General features: G+C 39.4%; 1 protein-coding gene across 2 annotated transcripts; it reads left to right on the forward strand.

Moving 5' to 3' along the window:
* Window positions 1-2,925: 2,925 nt before the first annotated feature.
* Window positions 2,926-20,530, forward strand: LOC145488152 (uncharacterized). Of its 2 annotated transcripts, XM_081466950.1 has the most exons (24): window positions 2,926-3,004; window positions 4,769-4,911; window positions 5,872-6,056; window positions 6,833-7,014; window positions 7,464-7,507; window positions 7,790-7,860; window positions 8,071-8,130; window positions 8,613-8,648; window positions 9,525-9,587; window positions 9,815-9,958; window positions 10,603-10,642; window positions 10,754-10,827; window positions 11,225-11,282; window positions 11,987-12,100; window positions 12,364-12,380; window positions 12,923-13,018; window positions 14,068-14,179; window positions 14,679-14,821; window positions 15,061-15,121; window positions 15,718-15,776; window positions 16,072-16,188; window positions 18,759-18,887; window positions 19,092-19,182; window positions 19,986-20,530. In XM_081466950.1, coding segments are annotated over exons 1-24 (2,088 nt in total). In that variant the 5' UTR covers window positions 2,926-3,002; the 3' UTR covers window positions 20,033-20,530. The 2 variants fall into 2 exon arrangements, with proteins under 2 accessions (XP_081323076.1, XP_081323077.1); XM_081466951.1 differs by lacking the exon at window positions 4,769-4,911.
* The last annotated feature ends 831 nt before the right edge of the window (window positions 20,531-21,361 follow it).

Genomic DNA, 21,361 nt, shown 5'->3' on the forward strand with positions numbered 1-21,361 from the left:
TATTTAAAATAAGACCTGATACCCTCTTTCAGACCTGTCTTATAATTAGTTACCTAGTTCAGACCGATGTTAAAGGCATTGTGAAGGGCTTTTGTCGATGGTCTTATCGATAATGACGAAAGAGTCGCTTCTTTAAAAGACATACCGAATTCAAGACTATGAGTGCGAAGACCATACCCTATTTGAAACCAAAACGGCCAAAATCGTTTTGGCTAAAAAACCACACCCTTTGGTGCCGCACATACCTACTGGTACCCCTGGGTGAAAAGAACAGATGACGACTTTCCTTTCAACTATGCCCGTTTCGAGATTTTCTATCAAAGGAATAGATGAAGGCCAACTGAAAAGTAATGACATTTTGCGTCGGATCACTTTTTCAATCCCTTCCCAAGTGATGACGTAATAATCATCCTGATGACGTAATGTTCTCATTCACTAAGTCTCATTCACTAAGTGGCATTAGAAATTGTGACGTATTAAATTCGACCAGGTTGTAGGTTTCATTAAACGATTAATATATGGCATGTGTGAATGAATTTTTATGTTTAATTTTTACACAAAGCTAAGAAGGATTGCGGGGTAGAATGGGCTGATAACTGACAGGACTCGTGAGTTATGAGCCAAGCACGTCTCTGTGTCCGTGATTTAAAAATGCGCTCGAGTAGCGCACCTTCAAACTACATCTTCAAAAACAATATCTGGGGTCCTACACATCCTAAACAATTATGCTCGGTGAGTACTGTGCTTTAGTTTATCTAAGAGGGCACGGAAGCGAATCCTGCAATCTGATTGGTTCTTAGCGCCCTCCGGATTTTCCTATCACGGTAACCGGCGCGCGCGCGATGTGTGTGTGGAAAAGGTCAGCAATTATTAAAGTGATTTGAGAGAGAGGAAGAACTAAAGAAGTTATTTACCGGCTTAGGGTCGGTCCGTCCGATGTAGTGAAAAACTGTGACCTCGGACTTGAAAATGCTGCCCTCGGCCTGCGACCTCGGGCAACATTTTCAAGAGCTCAGTCACACACAGTTTTTCACTATACGGCCGACCCTAAGCCAGCAAATAACATATATTTCAGTCAGGACACTCGAACCCTGAACACGACACATTTATAGGTACATTTCTTTCTGAATGACTGTAGAATGAGGACTCTGCGAATTAACAAATTTTACACTGTAAAAATGATATCTTGTATTTTTGGAAGACCCTCCATTCTATAGTCACCAAAAGAAATGCTCAAAAAAAGACAGTTTTATGATTCATGGTTAGAGACTGAGTGCCCTTACTGTAAAAGCCTACAGAATTTCTTTACATGTTTCTTTTCGATTCTTTTCTTGTCTTTACTCGTTGGTTTAGTTCTAATTAATTTAAGCAAACGACTGGCGTGCTCTGATTGATTCAGCCTCGTCATTCTGTTCTTTATGGAGGGCCAAGTCTCCGAAGGAAAATGTTGATTCTCTAAAACGGACGCGGTAGAAAGAGTGGGTAGTCGAGAACGCGCGCTAACCCCATAATCTACCGAGCTGTCTGTCTGTCTGTCCATTCTTTCTTCCGTTTTATTTAAGTTCCAACGCGATGAAATCTTTTTATTGGTACTTTTGCTTTATTTAGGAGTTCCAACGAGGAGTGTCTCGTTAATTTTTCGTTTTCTTTCCTCTCAGGGTGAAACTTTTCGTTCTTCGGTGTTTTGTCCTGTGTCAAATCACACATTAAAATCTTGGACATTCTGGGATCCTTGCAGTCATGGACAAAACCGACAGAGCTTATTTCAAGTCAACTCAGTCCACGGTACTAAATCTAAATGCTAATTGTGTTCTTTCTTTATGTAGTTAGCATTGGAAAGGTCTCGTACGGTCTGTCTTTGATTGCTGGGTTAATTTGCCCTGGTCATGGAGAAAAACCCTTGAGAAAGTCTTGGAGACTGCTTGAAAAATTGCGAAAAGTCAAAACTCTCGCCGAGGCACTGATTAACTGTGTTTCTTCTAAACAACACAACAGAGTCAAGCTTGATTTGGGAACCGGCAGACAGTTTATTAAATATATATCCTACATCCATAGACTACTAGACTATTACAAACATGGATCAAAAAACTAACAAAAATCTGTTAAAAATTGCATGCTGCTTGCTGTACTTTGTTGCCAATTGCGTAGTATAATGGTACTGCTGACGTAAATTCACAAATCTGAATATATCCACATACGCCGCTATTGGTTCCCTATAGTCTTCTGACTATCATGCATACAGATTTCTCAATCGAGGAGAGACTTTAACCCTACCTGCCTCCTGATGAATATTCACAACAATCGAGAGGAGTACTTTCTATTTCTTAATCATTGAATGAACATGTGGGCCATTTAATAATAACTCCTTGATTAAGACAGTTGAAAATGCCTGTTTCTTAAATGGATCAAGTTCTTGATATTAAAACAGAACGGATTAGTTTGTTGACGTAACATTATCTAGCTAGGTCGAAGAGAAAGAGAACTCAACTTCAAGGGCAGAAATGAAAAGGAAAAGACCCTTCGAGCACAACCAACATTTTTCTGACCAAGGTTTCTTTAGGGGCGTTATGAAAACATCAGGATTTTCGGAGCAGTTAAATTCAGTAGACTAGCACGAATGTTTAGTTTAGTTTTGTTACTCATCAAGAGTATGTCAAGTAGTCTTAGCCGATGAAGCTCTAAAAGCAGAAAAACCACTTTATACCTTTATTAAAAGTCTTATATCCATTACTGAAAAATCCGAAATTTGTGTTCATTAATGATCTAAATATGTTGGGCTTTTAGTAGTTTTCGGCTGCCAATTGTTTGTACACAACAGCAACTTATGCTCACAATGAGATTCCTTTGTTTTGCCGAGAGTGTTCGCAACAAAAGACTGAACACCCGTCTTTCCGCTGTTGTCATAGCAACAAGTACATATGTATGTCGATTTCACACCGTTCCAGTAGGTTGTATGACGAAAAACTCGAAAAAATTCACTCCAATTCTTTATCCAGCGTCCAATGTAAGTATTTGTGAATTGTTCATGGTATAGAATATACTACTTCAGTTAGTCATAAGCCGTCTTAAAGTCTTTTGAAGAAGTCAGAAAGGCATTGAAAAGAGCATTTTATAATAGAGGCGCGCAAAATATGTCAAGTTTGGCGCGATGATAACGTAACTTCAACCATTTACACGGCGTTTTATCGGGGTTTGGTGATAACAAACATTACATTTCTATAACGTAAATATTAACTTAAAGACTGTAGTTAGCAAGGGAACTCAGGCATTGTCGAATATTGTAGGGGCTCTCTTTAATCTTTAATTACACGAATGCATTTGAAGAATGCCGGCATTAGCATGCTGTTTCCACACACAGATTGTCATCGTTGTTTGATCTTTGATTCCATTTGACTTCTTGATTTGTTTGTCGTGTTTGACGAAGCCACTGACCAACGGCAAGAACTACGATAACTACTCACTCTCCAACACAGCCCGTGCGCCAAATATTTGTTTGGTGGAGTAAATTTAAGATTCATCCGCGAACGTACAATCTTGTAAAGAATTTTAACAACAAGATGAAGTGGCGTTCTCGTGAAATGTTATTTTTAAGTGTATCTGCATGTGTTTTGGTACAACGGTATGATTTTCCATGCCAGTATGAAGTAGAAATGTCATATTAAATGAAGTTATTTCTCATATTCACTCGGTATAAGATGGTGGTATTTATTTCATGAACTAATTTCCATTGATGTTCCACCTTCAGTAGGTTACATTTATAGTGGAAAGTTTTGTAGTGTTAGGACGTAAAACGGAGTTCACAACCTGACGTTGACTTTTACATACACTTTAAAAGCATTAAGCTTATAAGTGCATGTACTTGTTTTGAATATCTTTTTTTTTACAATTAAACCCAGGATGCCAAACTTCGATTTTCCCAATTCAATTTTTGGCATTTTCTTCAGCTTATTTTATTTATATTTTACGAACAAGAATTTCCTGATCACTCTAGACAGCTCTTCATAAGAGCCTATGGTAGCCTATTTGGTGGAATACATTTAGGGATATGACAGCAGCTTGTTCACAAATATATAAATATTTTGAAGTCTTGCCGAGAATTTGAGCAAAATTTTCAGGCGTTAATTGCGATGTTAAATGAAAGCATTCAGAGCACTAACTAGTACATCCGTCATTATCAGAAAAGTGCCTTATTTTGTAAGATCATTATTGATTATTAAATATTGATCATCCATAAATTAAAGATATCCTAATGTGAACTTTCAATGTGATAACAAGGGAAATTGCCCAAAACAGGGTGAACACCATGTTTTTACCTGGAAAGCATGTTTTTTAAGTAGATGGATCATGTTAACTCTTGGTAGTATCGGCCAACACTATCAACGGATATATGGAGCGACACTAGGTCTATACATTGGCCAAGTATTGGTGGATATATAGACCAACATTCAGTTCATTGTCGACCTAGTATCGGTCAATTATGCTGGCCATTACTTGACCAACACACGGCTGACACACATATTGGCCGATGTATCAAACCATACTCGACCGACACCCAACTGATACTCGACCGACTGCCAGCCAATTGTTGACTGATGCTCCGCTGAGTATTGGTCAATAGTGTCAGTTGTCACTACCTAACAGTAAACATGATCCAAGTCAAGTAGACAACTCATGATATTGACCTCTGACCAAATTAAGAATTTGAGTGTGTTGTGTTTCGTTGTTCACCTGATATTAAAAACACTCTGTGCATGGATCATTAATGTAGGGATGGAGTAAACCCAGCCCAGTTTGACTCAGGTTATCACCACCATAAAACCCAATGGTTTCATAATGGAAAAGTAGCTGGTGGTATGGCAGGAACAGGGCTTATGTATGGTTCAGAACCAAGAGATAAATTTAACTCTGCTGGTAAGAAAGAACCAATTTTTTTCTTACATCTTCAGTGGATTGCACCAGGGTTCTCATTAATTTAAGGAGCAGAGGGCTAGTTTTGTGAAGTAGACATCAATTCAAGTGCCGTAGGGACAAGCCTCTAGGGAGGTCTAGGGGCATGCTCCCCCAAAAATTGAAATTGACAGACTCTGAAAATATGCTATTTTAGGCAATTTCTTGGAGATATTTCCTGAAAAAGAAATCAATTTTGGAGAAGGTCAAACTACCAAGAATATTAGGGGATGATAATTTTTTATTCTACAGTACTAGCATAATCCACTGTAGGAAAAAAGATGGCGGCTGTACATTTTACCACAATACCTTGCGAACCTAACACAGCCTGTAAGGCACAAAGACAGCCAAATTTTTACAATATTTGTCCCTGAATTAAGGACATTGTGTATGCTAGGTTTGAAGATTTTGTAACTCTTCTGTGCATTTTTATGAACATTGTTAAGGCTTTGGCTCGCTAAGAACTATGCGTAAAATTTACCAGTCGCCATCTTTTTACCTACAGAGGATTGGCAATATACACCACACCCTCACCCCATGTCCCCTCTCTCGTCACGGCCAGTCAAGGTTCAGTCATGTTCCAAAAAACCTGACTGTGTTTCCCCTAAATTACTCTGGACAACTTACATGTACACACTCATAATCTCATGAAAAGCAGACAGCTGAGTAATCGAAGTAGCCATATTTTAGCTGTCGGCCAGCACTTGATGAGAACCCTGCGCACTATGACCTACACTTGTGATTTTTAGTCAATATATATATGCACCCTTAGTTAAGTTAAGACTAACTGTGTTTCTGTTTCACTGTGTTAGATAATTTTTTAGTTCAAATCTCTAGAATGTTCAGATCTTTTGTCCTTTTTGATTTTTTCTCATGGACTACTACTAAAGCATTTTTGATAGCCGATTAAATTTCTGGTTTCAGTTTTTCCTCTGGAGCCCCATAAAGTAAATCCTTCATCGATGCAGGACACTCACAGACCATTAAGCAAGCATTATCATTTACAAAATGCCCACAGCCAAGGCTTTAAGCTAGGATTAACTTCCACAAATGATCCAAGAGCACTGAATGACAGATTCACCAGGAAGCAGCATTTTGTGAGAGGAAAGGTATGTTGGCGCTAAAAGCCCAAACAAGTTTGTACCCATCTGTGTGCATTTATGTGCACATTGCATGGCTTGAAAATGGTTAATATGCTCCAGCAACAATTTCCACAGTGGAAACTTTTGTGGGACCTTAGATAGATAGATAGATAAACTTTATTTAAACACGACAATAATTAAAGCTAAAAGCTTGTGGGGTTGTGTATTTAAATTTAACTTTGCTAAAAATGTAAAATTACGATTAAAATGTTTAGATTACAATTCCTAGATTTACAATAAAATTAATTATTTAATTAATTCCTAACTAGAACTATTACTAAGTTAATCTACTATATGATTACAATAAACTAACTAAAACTAATTGTATATAAAGTCACTATGTCTGTGGCGGGTTGTCGAAGCCGACAGGGCGTTAAAGTTAAAATCTTTAAAATAGGCTCTATTTACAACCTGCTTTCTAAAGTCGAAAAAGCTTGAAAAACTTTTATGTTGTTCGTGGTATAAAACTATGTTCCAAAGGACAGATCCCTTATATCTAAGTGAGTCTTCTAGTGCATTTAGCCAAAAAAATATAACAGGAGATAACGTGTTGTTGTAGAATTGGTACCTTTTAGAGGTGACAAACATTTCAAGCAACGCCCACAAAACAGGATCTTGGTACCTCTTTGGAGTTCTTTTCAAAATTTTCGACAAGCACCCCTGTCCATTTTATGTGGCAGTCCCCCTGGAGTGACATTATGCACCCCCATAGCTTGACATGAAGTGCATTTTGATTTTCTCAGATACCAGGTGGATCAGCAAGTAACAAGATGATATATGGTACAGATGAACTCCTTCACCAAGCCGGGTTAAAAGAAAATTATAATCCTTCTGGATTTCTTTATGGGACTGAAGCAGCAACTAAGGTTGGAAAGCCAGCTCCAGCACCTCGTCCAAACAACATGATCTGGCTGGAAGAAAGAACGTAAGAAATGAGTTGGAGGATCATGTGTGCTAAAGGCATCAGCGGTTGAGCGTCGATCGATACCCTCAATTGACTCTTGATCAACACTCGATCAATATCCTGATCGATACATGGTTGACACCCAATTGACATCTTGATGATCAACACTCAACCGACACTCAATCAACAGTTGGTCGATAGTTGGCCGGGACTCTCCACTGACTCATACACATCGATTGAAAATTAGTCAACTGTCGACCAAGTGTCCAGCAAGATGTCGATGGAGTGTTCACTAAGTATTGATCAAGTGTTGATTGAAAGTACTGATCGAGGATATTGATTGACACTCAACTGTGGATGCCTTTAGTACACATGATCTGAGTTGGATATGCCAAGGCCAGATAAAGCCTTTGTGTCAGAATTTTTTTAATGAATTGCAATTAATTTGTTGCTACAAATCTTTATTTCAGGGAAAAAGAAGCAGTTAAGAATAAGAACTTAGCCTCGACACAAGGTAGGACCTTGAATGTGTTCCTGATTGTTGTTTATTGATGAAGTTTTTTCGTAGTAGATGGTGTTCCATGCTAATGACTAAATGCTATTTATTTTAATGTGCATTTAATTAATATTTTTTATTGTACTCAATTAATTCAGTAGACATTCAGATGAAGGTTTTAATGAGTGTACTCACACTTACTTAATGTACTATCACTTGTCACGAGGTATATTTATATGTATGTGGTATTTTGCGTTTGTGTATGCTTTGCATTTAACTTTCTTTCTTGTTTGCAAACAGATGAATTTTTAGCAAGGCATTTGGAAGAGAAAGCAAGGATGCGACAGGCACAACAAGAAGAGAAGAGAAAGGTATTGTTCAGTCTATTTTCAGGATATATTTTTTATTAATTAGTCCTCTTGTGGACTTTGAATCATTGACAAGTCCTGATCAGTTTGGTTCCAGTATTGAATGTCATTAATTGGATGTCCATATAAATATACGCTACATAATGTTTTACCTTAGTTATAAACACATTTAAAGCATATGCTTGAAACCTGCCATTTTTTCATAAATCTCAGGACTTGGAAGATCTGAAGAACTATGACCCTTGGGGACGACCAGGCGGAGGGGCACCTATTGTGAGTTGATAATATTTTGTAGTTTTGGTTAATAAGATTGCTTAATTGCCCTCTTTGCCATGTGGTGGGTCACATGGCAAAGTTTTAAGTATAGGGGGGAGGGTGAGAAGAATGACAATGATCTAAGGATCTGTGGTACAATACGATACAATAACCTTATTTAATACATAGTAACGTTATTTCCATCAGTCTATAATTTATGTTGATGTGTGTATGTGTACATGTATATCTAACCAAATAAAGAATGTGAAGAACAAGTCAAATGTTAATTAAAATTAAATACATGTGTCTCTATGTAACTGAATGTGACTGTAGGAATAATTTGTTGAATTATACTTGCAGTACTATGATGTGAGCCATTTGGACCACTTGCTTCATTTCTTCTCTTTTAAGTAGCTAATTAAGCTATTTTTTTTCTCAGACATTCCCACAATGTCTTTGTACAGTGTAGGTCTGATTTTCTTTTCTTTTGTTCATTTCAGACATCTGAGGTAATAACCAGTGGTTCTCATCATGTGGTAAATAAAATTTTTCAAAAGGAAACATTGTTTCCCTTGCCAAGTGTGTTATTCATAAGTATACACAGGTAGTATTACTCTGGATTTTACTGCTGACTCAGTGATCTATGGTTTTGCTGTCCTGCAGTTCTCAACTTTCCAGATCATGTGTGCTAAAGGCATGCACGGTCAAGTGTTAATTGATACCCTCAATCGACACTCCATCAACACCTCGGTTGACACTCCATCGATCAGTCGACAGTCGGTGAAGAGTTGACTAATTTTCGATTGATTCATATGAGTCGGTCAACACTCAAATGACTATCATTGGACTGTTGATCAGACAACAGAGTGTCGACGAAGTATTGATCGGGATGTTGATGAAGATGTCCCTCTCGAGGGTATCGATCAAGAGTACCGATCGACACTCGACTGCGGATGCCCTTAGTACAGATCTATGATCTTACTTTCCTAATTAATTTAATTGTACTGTGAGTCTTAGGAGCTGCCAGAATTTCTACAGGGGTTCAAGGTGGGGTTGGACAGGGATTTCAAACAAAAACAAAAAATACATCCCATAATAGAAGTATAGGGATACTTCCTAAAAACAAAAAATTTACAAGTACACTCAGTCAGAAAAAGTAAACTTTTAGTAGCTAGGAGTTTTGCCTCAGGCTGTATAAACATGGGGGTGGTCATATTTTTTAGGGATGATATTTATTATTTTGGAGAGTATTTACTAGCAGCTGTTTTTGTGTGTAACTGTACAAGTTAACACTGAAGTGTCTAAGTTATGTGAATGTACTGCCCTTACATAGGTTAAAACATCAATGAATAATATTGCTTCCATATAATTTATTCTTAAAAACTTATTCTGTACTATAAATCTTTTTACAGTCTGGTAGTGATGAAAAACCTGATGCAAAAAGAACAAAAAATGTCAAGAACCTTGTTCAAGAGGTATGTAATGAACTTTGAAATATAGTGTGTTAAATCTGCTGCTAGTAACCATAACCCAAGTCTAAGTTCTCCTGAAGTGTATGTGGCTTATCTCTAAGAAGCCTAAAAATGGCCTTAAGGCTTCATTCTACATCTAACTTATTAAGCTGGGGGCAGTACTACAGGGTTCCTACTTTTCCCTTTATGATCAAGACAAAGTTTTCATATTTTTTGTTTTGTATGGGAAGCCTTATCAACCATTTGGAGGCCGTCAAGGTGGAGGAGGCGCTCCAAACAGAACAGAGTCAGGAAAAGTTGCTGCAGGTTTCCGTACTGATCCTGAGCTTAGATTTCCAAGACATGCATCTAAAGCTAATGTGGAACCTGTTTTGGTGAGTATGGCGGTTCCACAAATTTACTTTGTTCCACCACTCTGAAGTTTATATTTAGGAAAATACCGCTAAGAGTATGAAATTTGGCTGTGGATGTGAGTATCAGAAACGTCCAAGTGACAGTGACATACCAATTTACAAGCACTTTGAAATGATATTGGTTTGAAAATGGTACCCCCTCAATGTGCCCTTTACATAAGGTAACGTCTGCATGTGAGCCAAGTGACCCATCAGGCTGGAGCTTATCCCGGTTTCTGTAGCATGAAGCGACTAGGAGTATTTCTACTCCCCCCTGGATGGGATGCTAGTCCATCGCAGGGTTACCCCCAGCATTAAGTTCGCCGGTACCCATTTATACACCTGGGTGGAGAGAGGCACTGTGAGAGTAAAGTGTCTTGCCCAAGAACACAACACAATGTCCCCGGCCAGGGTTCGAACCCGGACCGCTCGATCTGGAGACGAGTGCACTAACCATGAGGCCACCACGCCTCCCACATGCCCTTTACATAGAAAACCCATTTTATCTGACTATTAAGCTATAACCAGATTTACCTAATGTTAAGTTTTGTTGTATATAGTCAATATAGTGATATCATGGATTTCTGTTATCAACTGATTGTTGTAACTACTCATTGTTTTTATAGAGGTATGGTGGAAGAAATGAGCGATACAAACAGGAGTTAGGTAGGATTTTTTTCTGTTGCAACCATTTTTTAAGATAAAAGAAAACTGAATTTATAACAGGTAATTATGAAGCTGCTTGTAGCTGATGACTATGTATAAATGTTATTTCAGATTCCATGATTGAAGGTTCGAGGACTAGAAAACTGCTTCAAAGAGAAAAGAGCATTGAAGAGGAAATTCATCATGTGAGTTGATAAACCATTATAATAATTATAATAAATATTTTAAAAAATTTTCCATTCAATTCCTGTAGAACCTCATTTAATTATCACCATTGTGACTGGCTTTCTTGAAGGTGATTCTTGAAGTTCATCCTCAGCAGGTCCCTCCGCCAGGATTTGAAAAGTGGGCCTCCACAATGTGGTATAGGGCCTGTTCAAATGGAAAATAAAACAGCTTTCTTTAAAAAGTGGCTGTCCACAGGACGCCTGGACACCCATCTGGCAAAAAGCCTGATCCTCAGTATAACCTGCCCACAGCACTTAAAAAAAACTTTTGGGGTCAAAACAGTTGCTTATAACTGGGAAATACCTACAAATTGTTTTAAAGGTAACTTGTAAAATCATTTAATTTTTTTTTCAGTGTAATACAGACCCTTTTGGAAGAGAAGGTGCTGGGGCACCCAGAAAAACAGGCTCAGGTACTGTACATGTACTAATAAACTGCTGCATTATTTCCCGTGGGGGATCCAGTTGTCTAGTGATACATGTAGCTTGTTGGTCCAGGTTGGAATTAAGTGTCATGTTTTTGGGCAAGAGACAAATTGGCTGTTAGCCAAGGGTAACCTGGTAAAATGGCACATGGAAACCTACCCTTCACTGGAATAGTTGTGACAGCCTGTCTGGACAGTGTATAGTTACTTTGCGCTATGACAACTGGGATGAGCAGAGTGGGAAACTTGAGACTGACAAGAAACATGAGTTCATTTTCAGTTAATTACATAGTGTGATGCAGGCTGGCATGAGTCAGTCACGGCTACTTGAGATAGAATTTTGTCCTTTCCAATGTTATTGGAGGAAAAAATCTTTTTTATTAGTTAATAGTTTTAGAAACACCTGTGTACACACTGTAAACAAGGCAATCTTTGATCCAACTTGGTGCACAATAAATTCCCGTAATACAGGTTGTAGACTTTCTCAGAGTCCTTTGCAGTTTTAGTTAATAATCCAGATACACACTTTGCTCTCCTTTTCTTCCCTTGGGTTTTGAGCATCGTATAAATTTTTCTTGCTCTGAGCTCAACTTGTGAACAAGTCTACACACGCTGCACAAAACCTTTCTTAATGAAGTTGACAGAAGTAAAGGAATACATGCAAACATCTTTTTTTTTATTTACTGATATAGGTACTGTAAAAGCCAGTTATCCTACAACACTGTCAAAAGACATTGAAGAGCTCCGGCATGGGAGCCGCAGGTATCCGCAAGCCTTCAATCAAGGCTTGAATGAAACAAGTTCATGTAAGTGTCTAATACTCTGTTATAAACTTAGACGCTACTGTTCATTAATTGCAGAGAAAACTTCCATTGGCGAGTTTTACTCTGTTGGACAGAGTAAAACAATAGTTATCTTTTTGTATTTATAATAAAAAGATCTGTACTAACTAATGTTAACTCTGTAAATAGTGCACAATAGCGAAAGTTAAAGTTGAAATATTTCCATTGACTATTTTTTATTTTGATTGTCAAATGTTACTATTTCTTCTTCTTTTTTTTGTTTTCAGATCAAGATAAACCCCAGGTGAGAAACTCCGGCTGTAGTCGTTTAATTGTATTTTTTGACTCTTCAACTACACTAACTGTTTTTTAGTTGTACACGTTTGGAAACAAACCATTGTCTTTTGCATTCCTAATGATTTAGACTGGCATGCTAAATGACATGTAACTTACATACAGTAACGAAAAAACGCTTGTTTCGTCTCAGACCCCGGGGGGGGGGGGGAACTCCCACATAACAAAACGGGGCTGCTCATCGGAAATTTTGAAAATAACCCTTAAGAGGTACCAAGATCGTGTTTTGTGGGCGTGGCTTAAAATGTTTTTCACCAATTCTAAAAAAATACATTATCTCCTATCATATTTTTTCGGCTCAATACCCTAAAAGGTACCCAGAAAGCTTCTACTGTGAATCTTTTGAGGATGAACACCCTGCGAGGTACGAGGAGCACCCCCGTCCTTTTTATATGGGAGTTTCCCCCCCCCCCGGTTCTCAGACAACCTGCTCTTCTCAAAATAAATATGTCATGATGCATTGTACTGATCGATATGTTGACCTTTTTTTAGTATAATCCTTGGGGTAAAGGGCACGGAAATCCTCCAATGTTTGATAGACAAGGACGAATGGTTAAACCTGCGCGAGATAGGGACGAGAATGACTTGGTGAGGAAAACTCATATTTTGTTTTCAAAAATTAAACCCGAGAGTTAGAGAGTGGTGTTTAATTTCTCTTTGTACTGTCAGGATAATCGGACATACGGAAAATACACGGTGACTATGACAAAAGCTTTGTTTATTTTCCCGTATCTAAGATTTTGTGGTATACTTGGAAACCAGCGTACGGTTTAGAAAAACGTGCTGAGTGCGTTAATCAGAGGATTGTGTGATTGATGGCGGACTAATTTCCAAGAGACACCTACCAAACAAAGTACATAATATAAATTGTGATGGCCGACCTCCTTTTAGAAATAAGAGTGAAAACGCTCAACTGTTTTAGAGCGGTAAGGTCGGTTCTTGAGCCTGTTTAGCGTCCTGTACTTTTCAAAATCTCAGTCTCGGGTTTATTCTTAAAAAATATTCTTAAAATTTCGCAAATTTCGGCCACGATATTCGTATAAAACATATTCTTATAAACGCTTTCCACGCATACAGAAGTGCGGAAATTGAAAGAACTGAAGAATCTCAGGACTTCATACATGTAGTCAATAGTGACATTAATGTGGTCGGGAGGAAAAACATGATGTCCTGACCACACTAATGCGTTTTTAAAAGTATCCGCTTTCGTATGAACCAAAACGAAGCAAAATATTTTCGTCCACACTAGCGTTTTCGTTTTGTTTTCACCTGTGTACACTAATCCGTTTTCGTTTGAAAACGCATACTTTTTGATGTGTTTTTGCCTATCGTTCCGGCTAAAACAACCGAGAACGCTGATGGAAACGACAGTATATGAGGCTTTCTTCGGCACCGTTTTCAAAGCCTCCGTTTTCACCTGTCCACACTGGAAACGGAGCGTTTTCAAAACGATGTCTTTTCAAAAGGCTCTACTTTCGAAACCGTTTTCGAAAGCCTCCGTTTTCATCAGCGTTTTCGGTCGTTTTATTGAGGACGATAGGCGGGAACATATCAAAAAGTATGCATTTTCATCCGAAAATGGAATGGTGTGGTCGGGACCGTAGCTAACCACTGAGTCTACCATGTCATCTAAACAGAAGGGCATTGGTATTGACGTTAATCGACCAGGCGCTGGGGCTCCAAATGTCGACAAAAGTGGAAACTTGAAAGTAAGGAAAGGACAAACATTGACGAAAAGTTCAAGCGGACGTAAGTATTCAACAGTTCGTGTTCCTCTCTTTGTCATACCTGTGGCTTTGATTAAAGACTACGAGTAGTCGGTCTTTCGAAGTCCGTTGCGCGTGACGCGAAAGAAAACCGCGAGGAAAAAAATTGCCGCGCGAAATCCTGGGGGCGAGGAGCACGCGACCGGGAATACGCGCGGCCATTTTTTCCTCGCGGTTTTCTTTCGCGTCACGCGCGATGGACTCAGCTAAAGAGGGACTGCTTGTAGTCCATTTTGATTAGGTCGAATATTGAAGGTCTATCTAGCAAAATTATCAAATAATGGCCACATTCATTTGTTGCCATTCAATGCCCTTGTGAACAAGTTATTTTTGTGTATTCATGAACCTGCATCCGAAGTCAGCAAATCCTCGTAGTAGCACCCGAGAAATTTTTGAGTCTAATCTTATTTTCAATCAGAAAAAGCTCAAGAGTTCCGGACAGTTTGAAAATGTTTTATTGAATGATTTCTGTCCAACTTTAGAAACAATTCAACGTGATTTCAGTCCTGTCAATCAGCGTGACGTTTACGACCCCTGGGGAAGATCCGGAGCGGGAGCCCCCATAAAGGACCCCGAAGGACAAATTCAAACACGTACCGCTGGCAAAGTGGCTCATGATTCAAGTGTAAGTATAGAGCTGGTCAGATTCTCAAGGCCTATTGCCAAGAAACAGTACTTACTAGCTTCTTAACTTGGTAGAACTTTTTGAATCTCGTCCCTGGTTTTGAATTTTTATTTTCATGTTTTTGTCATTCGATAGTCTTTCTAAATACAATAATTCACTTTGTAATAGGTTCAACACGATGAAAGAATTTTGGATCAGAAAGTTTGATACTAATCCGCTCTCTATCTTTACCTTCCTAGGCATTTTCGGCAAATGGCAAGAGAGACGTAAGAGCTAAGCAGGAACTTCTCACAACTTTACGTACGTTTTCAACTTTCACAAGGGTAGCTAATCTCCGTTACGGATAATCCTCTACCAAGTTTTTAAGAAAAACATGAGAAAACAGCAACAAGGCAAAACAAGCAAAAAATGGTTTAAAAGAATCAGTGCTTTTCATCATTTTCCTATAAAGTGCTTGCGAATGGTCGTGTTTGTGCCTGATTAAACCAATGTATATCTGGGTTATTTACCAAACATCAGGCTAAAATGGCTGGATATTGACCAAGTTCTTTTTTTGCGTGTTTATGGACCTCGACTCCCTCTCGGTCCGTCAACGCGCAGAAAAGAGCGAGGCCAATATCCAGTCATCGTGGCTGCACAAGCTTGGCCAATAAAGGATTTATTACATCGAAAAAGAGAACTTTCTTCTTCCGGGACACAGCGGGTAATCCCGAGCGGGCAAGATAACGCCATCTTGCCCGCTCGGGTAGCCAATCACAGTGCAGGATTCGGTTCATCTGGCCCGCTCACGGAGCTAGCCATATAATAAAAGACCGTGTATAAGGAGGAGACGTTTGTCTGTATTATCATTTAGTTTACACCATTTGATAGATAGTTTTATTGATTGCACTCAACAGAGGAAATGTCTGAAGAAAGCAGACAACGACGGAGGGCCGAACATGAAGATCCATTAACTGTAAGTATTTTCATGCCTGTAGTTTGTCACAAAACCTGATCCATACCGCGGGTGATTTGATTTTGTTTCTGTTACGTTTCTGATTTATTGATACATTTTGATTCATACATGCGGCTAAAATAAGCATTTACTGAACAAATGCTGCACACCCGAGAGAAAAAAAAAACAAAAACAGGTGTCAAATTACACCCCTACCTCCCCTTAAAGGCCACTTTACTACAACGGCCACTTCCCCTGTCCTCAAGGTGGCCGTTGTGGAGAGGTTTGACTGTACATGCGTGCCGTTTGTTTTTAGGGTGAAAAGGACGTTGCTTCTTGGCTGCGATCAGGTGTTGTGGGACAGCCTAGTTATGATGCCACCACCAAAGAGATAATTGCTCAAAAGAAACAAACTTCAGATGTCACATCGCAGGTAAACGTAAAAAACAACAGCAAAACGTGGTAAAAGAATGTTGTATTTTTAAGTGATCTACTTCACAGCCGTTAGTTGGGTTGTGAAAACGCGTAACAAATTTTGGGACAAGACACAGCAAGAAGCTTGCTTGTCGATCACAATAGGGACCTTAGGGACCGTTCATTTTTTATGAGGGAGGGGGGGCTGGTGGGATTTGGGAAGCACCATTTAAAAATCGCATGACCCCCCCTCAGCTTACCAATTTTTTCACGTGGCCCCCCCTTATAGCGGTCATTTTTTGGGATGACCCCCCCCCCCAAAAAAAAAAATTGAACAAACGGTATTTAGATTTCAACTTTTTTAATATTTCTCTATTATCCCCCTACTTCACGTTTTGTGCTCACTGTGAAGACAATATTTACAATCCCTATACTACAGAGAGCTGTTGTTTGAAAAAACAAATCAAAAGAAAGAGAAGTCAATTTCGGATCTCGTAGTTATGGCTCGCCCTGAGCGTGTGGCATTTGGCCTCTCATTGGCATCTCCCTCATCTGAATTGATGAATGCCCACAGTTTTAATGTAAAACAGATCAAATGTATAGAAGCTAAGTTGACGAAGGTCACGCAGGACATGGAAGCACTAGAAAATAAGAGCAATTATAACAGCATATTCAAGGGCATACTCAAACAGCACATCAACAAAAGGAGAAGGAAAAAAGAAAACTGCAGAAAGTCAAATGAAAGAAAGAGGAAGCGGACTGAAAACAACGTCCAACGAGTTTATGGAATCTGTGTTGGAAACCCGCTAGGAAATGATCTTCCACAATGCCTTGTGTACCCTCCTAGAACGGCCGTCCCGGGAGAGTGTATTAAAGTTGAGGATGTTGCCACGTCGTTATTTAGAAGAGATGGGCCATACATCGCGCTGCTCTTGGAAGGGAATTATTTCACCAATGCTGCAAGAAGCAGAATCACCACCAACCTTGAGCAGGAAGTCAGAGATTATGTTTACACCTTCATGTACCCTGAAGAGTACACTCTGACGGAAAGCATTGCTGCTTCTTGCAGCATCGGTGAAAAAGACTCCCATAGCAGCACAAGCGGCGACGAAGAACTCGACGACAGCGAAGATGAAGATGAGTGCCAGTGAAAGTTGCATTCGAAAATAACAGTGTTAAATACTTCTTTTCAGTAGCTACAAATGCTTTTTGTCGCCAAACGTTTTTTTAAAGCAGAAGGAAAGTTTGTAATAAATTTGTATCCTGCCTTCTATGTTTATTCTATAACAATTTTTTTGATATTCAAACATTATGCCATTTTAAAGTTTTACTAAAATATTTCACGTGACCCCCCCTTTTCCCCTTATTTTTTTGGGATGGCCCCCCCTCGAAAGCCATTTTTTTTCGCATGGCCCCCCCCCAAATCCCACCAGCCCCCCCTACCTGATAAAAAATGAACGGTCCCTTACGCATGTACAACGGCGAGGACGAGTCCTAGTAAAAGATGTGTTTCTGTTTTACTTTGGAATTTCGCATTTATTTGGAACTATTCAGTGTGTTTGTCGCTAATAAAACTTGCCCCTGCTGAATATGCTACGAATGCGTTCAGTTTCAAATAGATTTACGAAAAATTAGCCGTTGGGGTTCACGTTCTCCAGACAACGCAGAATTTGGTCATTTCACGTTGTTGTTTTGCAGAGGACGGCAAAAAAATGTACCAAGAATTACAACGCACGTGCACAGCCATTGTTTTTCTTTTGAAACCTTTTGTTTGGTGACGTTCTCGTTGCGGTTGCCGTCGTGTTTTGTGTAAGGTATATCGGTTATGAACGAGGGTAAAAAGCCCATTTTTGTACCTGAACTGAACTGGACCTAGCTGGCTTGATCATCATCGATCCTAGCTTGCAATGGAGACTGGGTAGTAGGACTTGACGTAAAGCTGTTGAAGGTATTTCTGTTACATGACTCCCCACTGCAAGTTAGCTGCATTCCAGTCCTGAAAATATGAAAACGGCCTGTTGCTTAGGATTAAGTTATGTAACGCTCTCTCTTGGTATACCACGGAATATCCTACTCGTCACTTGTATTTCCTCGCTACACACTCTCGCCTTTACTATTTTATACCATGCCATAGAAAATGCACTGTCCAACACAATCACTTTGTTAGCGAGAAAACCATGACGGCGACGGCAACACGAACGTCGCTAAACAAAAGGTTTAGTGAGCAGAACAATGGCTGTGCACGTGCGTTATAATTCCTGGTACATTTCTTTGCCGTCCTCTGAAAAACAACAACGTGAAATGACCGAAGTCTGCGTTGTCCGTAGAACGTGAACCACGACGGCTAATTTTTTTATTTTTATTTCAAATGTTTCGCACTGTCCCAGATTCAGTTTCGTGATAGTTTTGACGCTGTCCTGGTTTCTTAAACTCCCTAATGCGACATACGCTCGGCGCATGATGGGAAGGTTAGATGTAATACCGTCGAATATACAACGGCGCTCCTGTATACTGATTGACTGTATTTTATATGGCGTGGTGTAAATGGTAACATTTGCCCTTCTTATTCCAAGTTATTCTTTCGATCAGGTTTTAAATATCAGGAGACAGAAGAACGAAAAAAGCCGCGAATACCATACTGATTTGGAGACTCAAGCACGGGAGAGATATCAGCATCGCAAACAGAGCCAAGAGGAGCAGAGGGTCAAGTCGGTAGAGGTACGTGACCGTCACACAATAAAAGGGTTTTGAGAGTTGTGTCACGCCAAGAGTTGGCGTTTGTTTTAAACTTCACTGCAATACCTCAGTTGTTTAATTTGAAGGCAATTTCCGTTAAGAGTCCAAGTTTATAAAGATATACATTTATGTTGTCGTGTCTTCTCGAATATGCTCAGATTTAAGAGTCGCCGTCTGTTTTTTCAGCATTTAAAGACAATGGACGGTATATGGGGGAGGCCTGGTGCAGGTGCTCCACTCAGACGGCAACATGTAGATTTTGCAAGGAAGCAGAAACGTAAGTAATCACGTCGTTTTAAATGGCTAGAAAACAAACATCGCGTTCATACCTCCTTGAAATTAACAGGTCCTTTGATTTGGTCGTGGTTAAAATGGTTGAGATACGTAGTTAGATGTGCTAAATGGTAATGTAATTTATTAGTTCTTTGAAATTGATTCGTTGTGAGAATAAACTCCAAAGGTGAAAGTCGTTTTAACGTTTTGTCTGTTTCATTTCGTTTGTTTTGTGTAACAAAATGGTAATAGTGTGATGAAGTCAGTAAGGCTTGGAACTTTGGATAATCTTAATCTTTAAATGTGAATTTTTTTGCTGACGTCATTGTTTACATTTTTCCTCATTGACATACGACTTTGCGCGGAGAAGGCATCACGCTAGACACCAATTGACTACGAACATGTAAAGAGCCTGTGAAACTTAATAATTGGTCAAATTTGGGCTCTTTGGGTGTAATATTCGAGGAGAAATTGGCTTTCAAAAACTGCAAAATTTCTGGGTGTCGAAAGCGCTAATGAGCTCATGCATTCTTTGTAAAATTTTGAGTTTTTAAACCCGAGTCGCACAAAAAGTATTCAATACATCATGCTCAAATTCCTTGGGACAGTTAATCGCCCTGTGCCCTTTCAATATTCCGAACTTATGTTTTTGTAGCTTCATCAGGAACTGTATCGCTTATGCTAATGGGACAAATATTGTAAACATAGATTCTCCTATAGCCAAGAATGAAGTTACTAGATGTCGGAAGCTTGCTTAATCCTTTGTATTATTTCTTCTCTGACTTGTATTTTGTTGTTCTTTTCTAGTTGGTCTTGTTCCTGCTGATTCATCGTTCACATACAGAGACGCATAGATCACCTTGAATTCCACTTTGTATTACACTAAATAAATAGAAATAACAATTTTTTACTTGAGAAGGCGGGACTTCACTAAAGGACTGTACATACAATGTGTTTCTACAAGTTTTTATATGCGCTATTGTATGCATAGCAACTATTTTTCTAATGTAGCAGTTTGACTACAATTACTCGTACTTTCAGACCATCAAATACTAAATTATTACTCTATCGTACATTAAATATGTCCGTTATAACAGCGGAAAAAAAGGAAAAACATTTTACTGCAGGATAAGCTCTGTTCTGGTCTTGAAGCCTAAAATGGGCAATGTCTGTCACACACGTCAATGTAAAAAGTTTGACTTTAATTTGTATCAATCAGCAATGATGAAGAATTACATTATCATAGTCGTTAGCTAGTCATCTAACCTTCACTACGGTATCCCTGAAACAGATCTCTGATTTGTATATATGTATACTGGAGTGGTAGCCATAATAAATATATTCTTTGAGTTGTTGGTAGGTAGGTAAAGTCTGCATACGGGCGAAGTGGCCCACCAGGCCGGAGCTCATCCCGGTTTCTGTAGCGTGAAGCGGCTGGGAGTATTTCTACTCCCCCCTGGATGGGATGCTAGTCCATCGCAGGGTTACCCCCAGCATTTAGTTCGCCGGTACCCATTCATACACCTGGGTGGAGAGAGCCACTGTGAGAGTGAAGTGTACCCGGACCGCTCGATCCGGAGACGAGCGCACTAACCATGAAGCCACTGCGAGTTCGAGTTGTTGCCGAATTCCTTATTGTATTCCTGGTGCAAAAGCCTTCCATGATTAGGAAATCAAATAAGACGACATGTTCTTTTTCCTTTCTAGACTACTTCTTGTTGCCAACCTCGTTTCCAGGGCTTTTCCCTTGTCTGATTGCGTTTGACAAATTTTCCACGACCTGTTTAGGTAGTGTTTTCCACACTACGCCGGTTAGGCCTACCGTTCACATTAATCCGCGTCGAAAACGGAGCTTTTCGAAAACGCTCTTCAAACCGGAGGAATTTGAACACGCCAGCTTTGCGTTTTAATGTGGACGAAAAACATTTTGAAAACCAAGCTTTTAGAAAACGATGACGTCACGATAATCACGTGATTTCCCTGCCCGAGTTTTCCTCAAATGGTCGGTAATTGTTGCGTTCTCAAATTTCTCTGGCGTGATGTGGACGGAAAACATTTGATGCGTTTTCAGAGGGCAACCTCTGTTTTCAAATTCCTCCAGCGTAGTGTGGACGGAAAACATTTGATGCGTTTTCAGAGGGCAACCTCTGTTTTCAAATTCCTCCAGCGTAGTGTGGACGGAA

The sequence above is a fragment of the Orbicella franksi genome, chromosome 5 (assembly GCF_964199315.1).
Source record: "Orbicella franksi chromosome 5, jaOrbFran1.1, whole genome shotgun sequence".
Classification (NCBI taxonomy): domain Eukaryota; kingdom Metazoa; phylum Cnidaria; class Anthozoa; order Scleractinia; family Merulinidae; genus Orbicella; species Orbicella franksi.

Coding starts and splice junctions, on each gene's coding strand:
- LOC145488152 (XM_081466950.1), top strand. Junction 10,643..10,753: donor GCGATACAAACAGGAGTTAG/GTAGGATTTTTT, acceptor ATGTTATTTCAG/ATTCCATGATTGAAGGTTCG. Junction 10,828..11,224: donor TTGAAGAGGAAATTCATCAT/GTGAGTTGATAA, acceptor TTTTTTTTTCAG/TGTAATACAGACCCTTTTGG.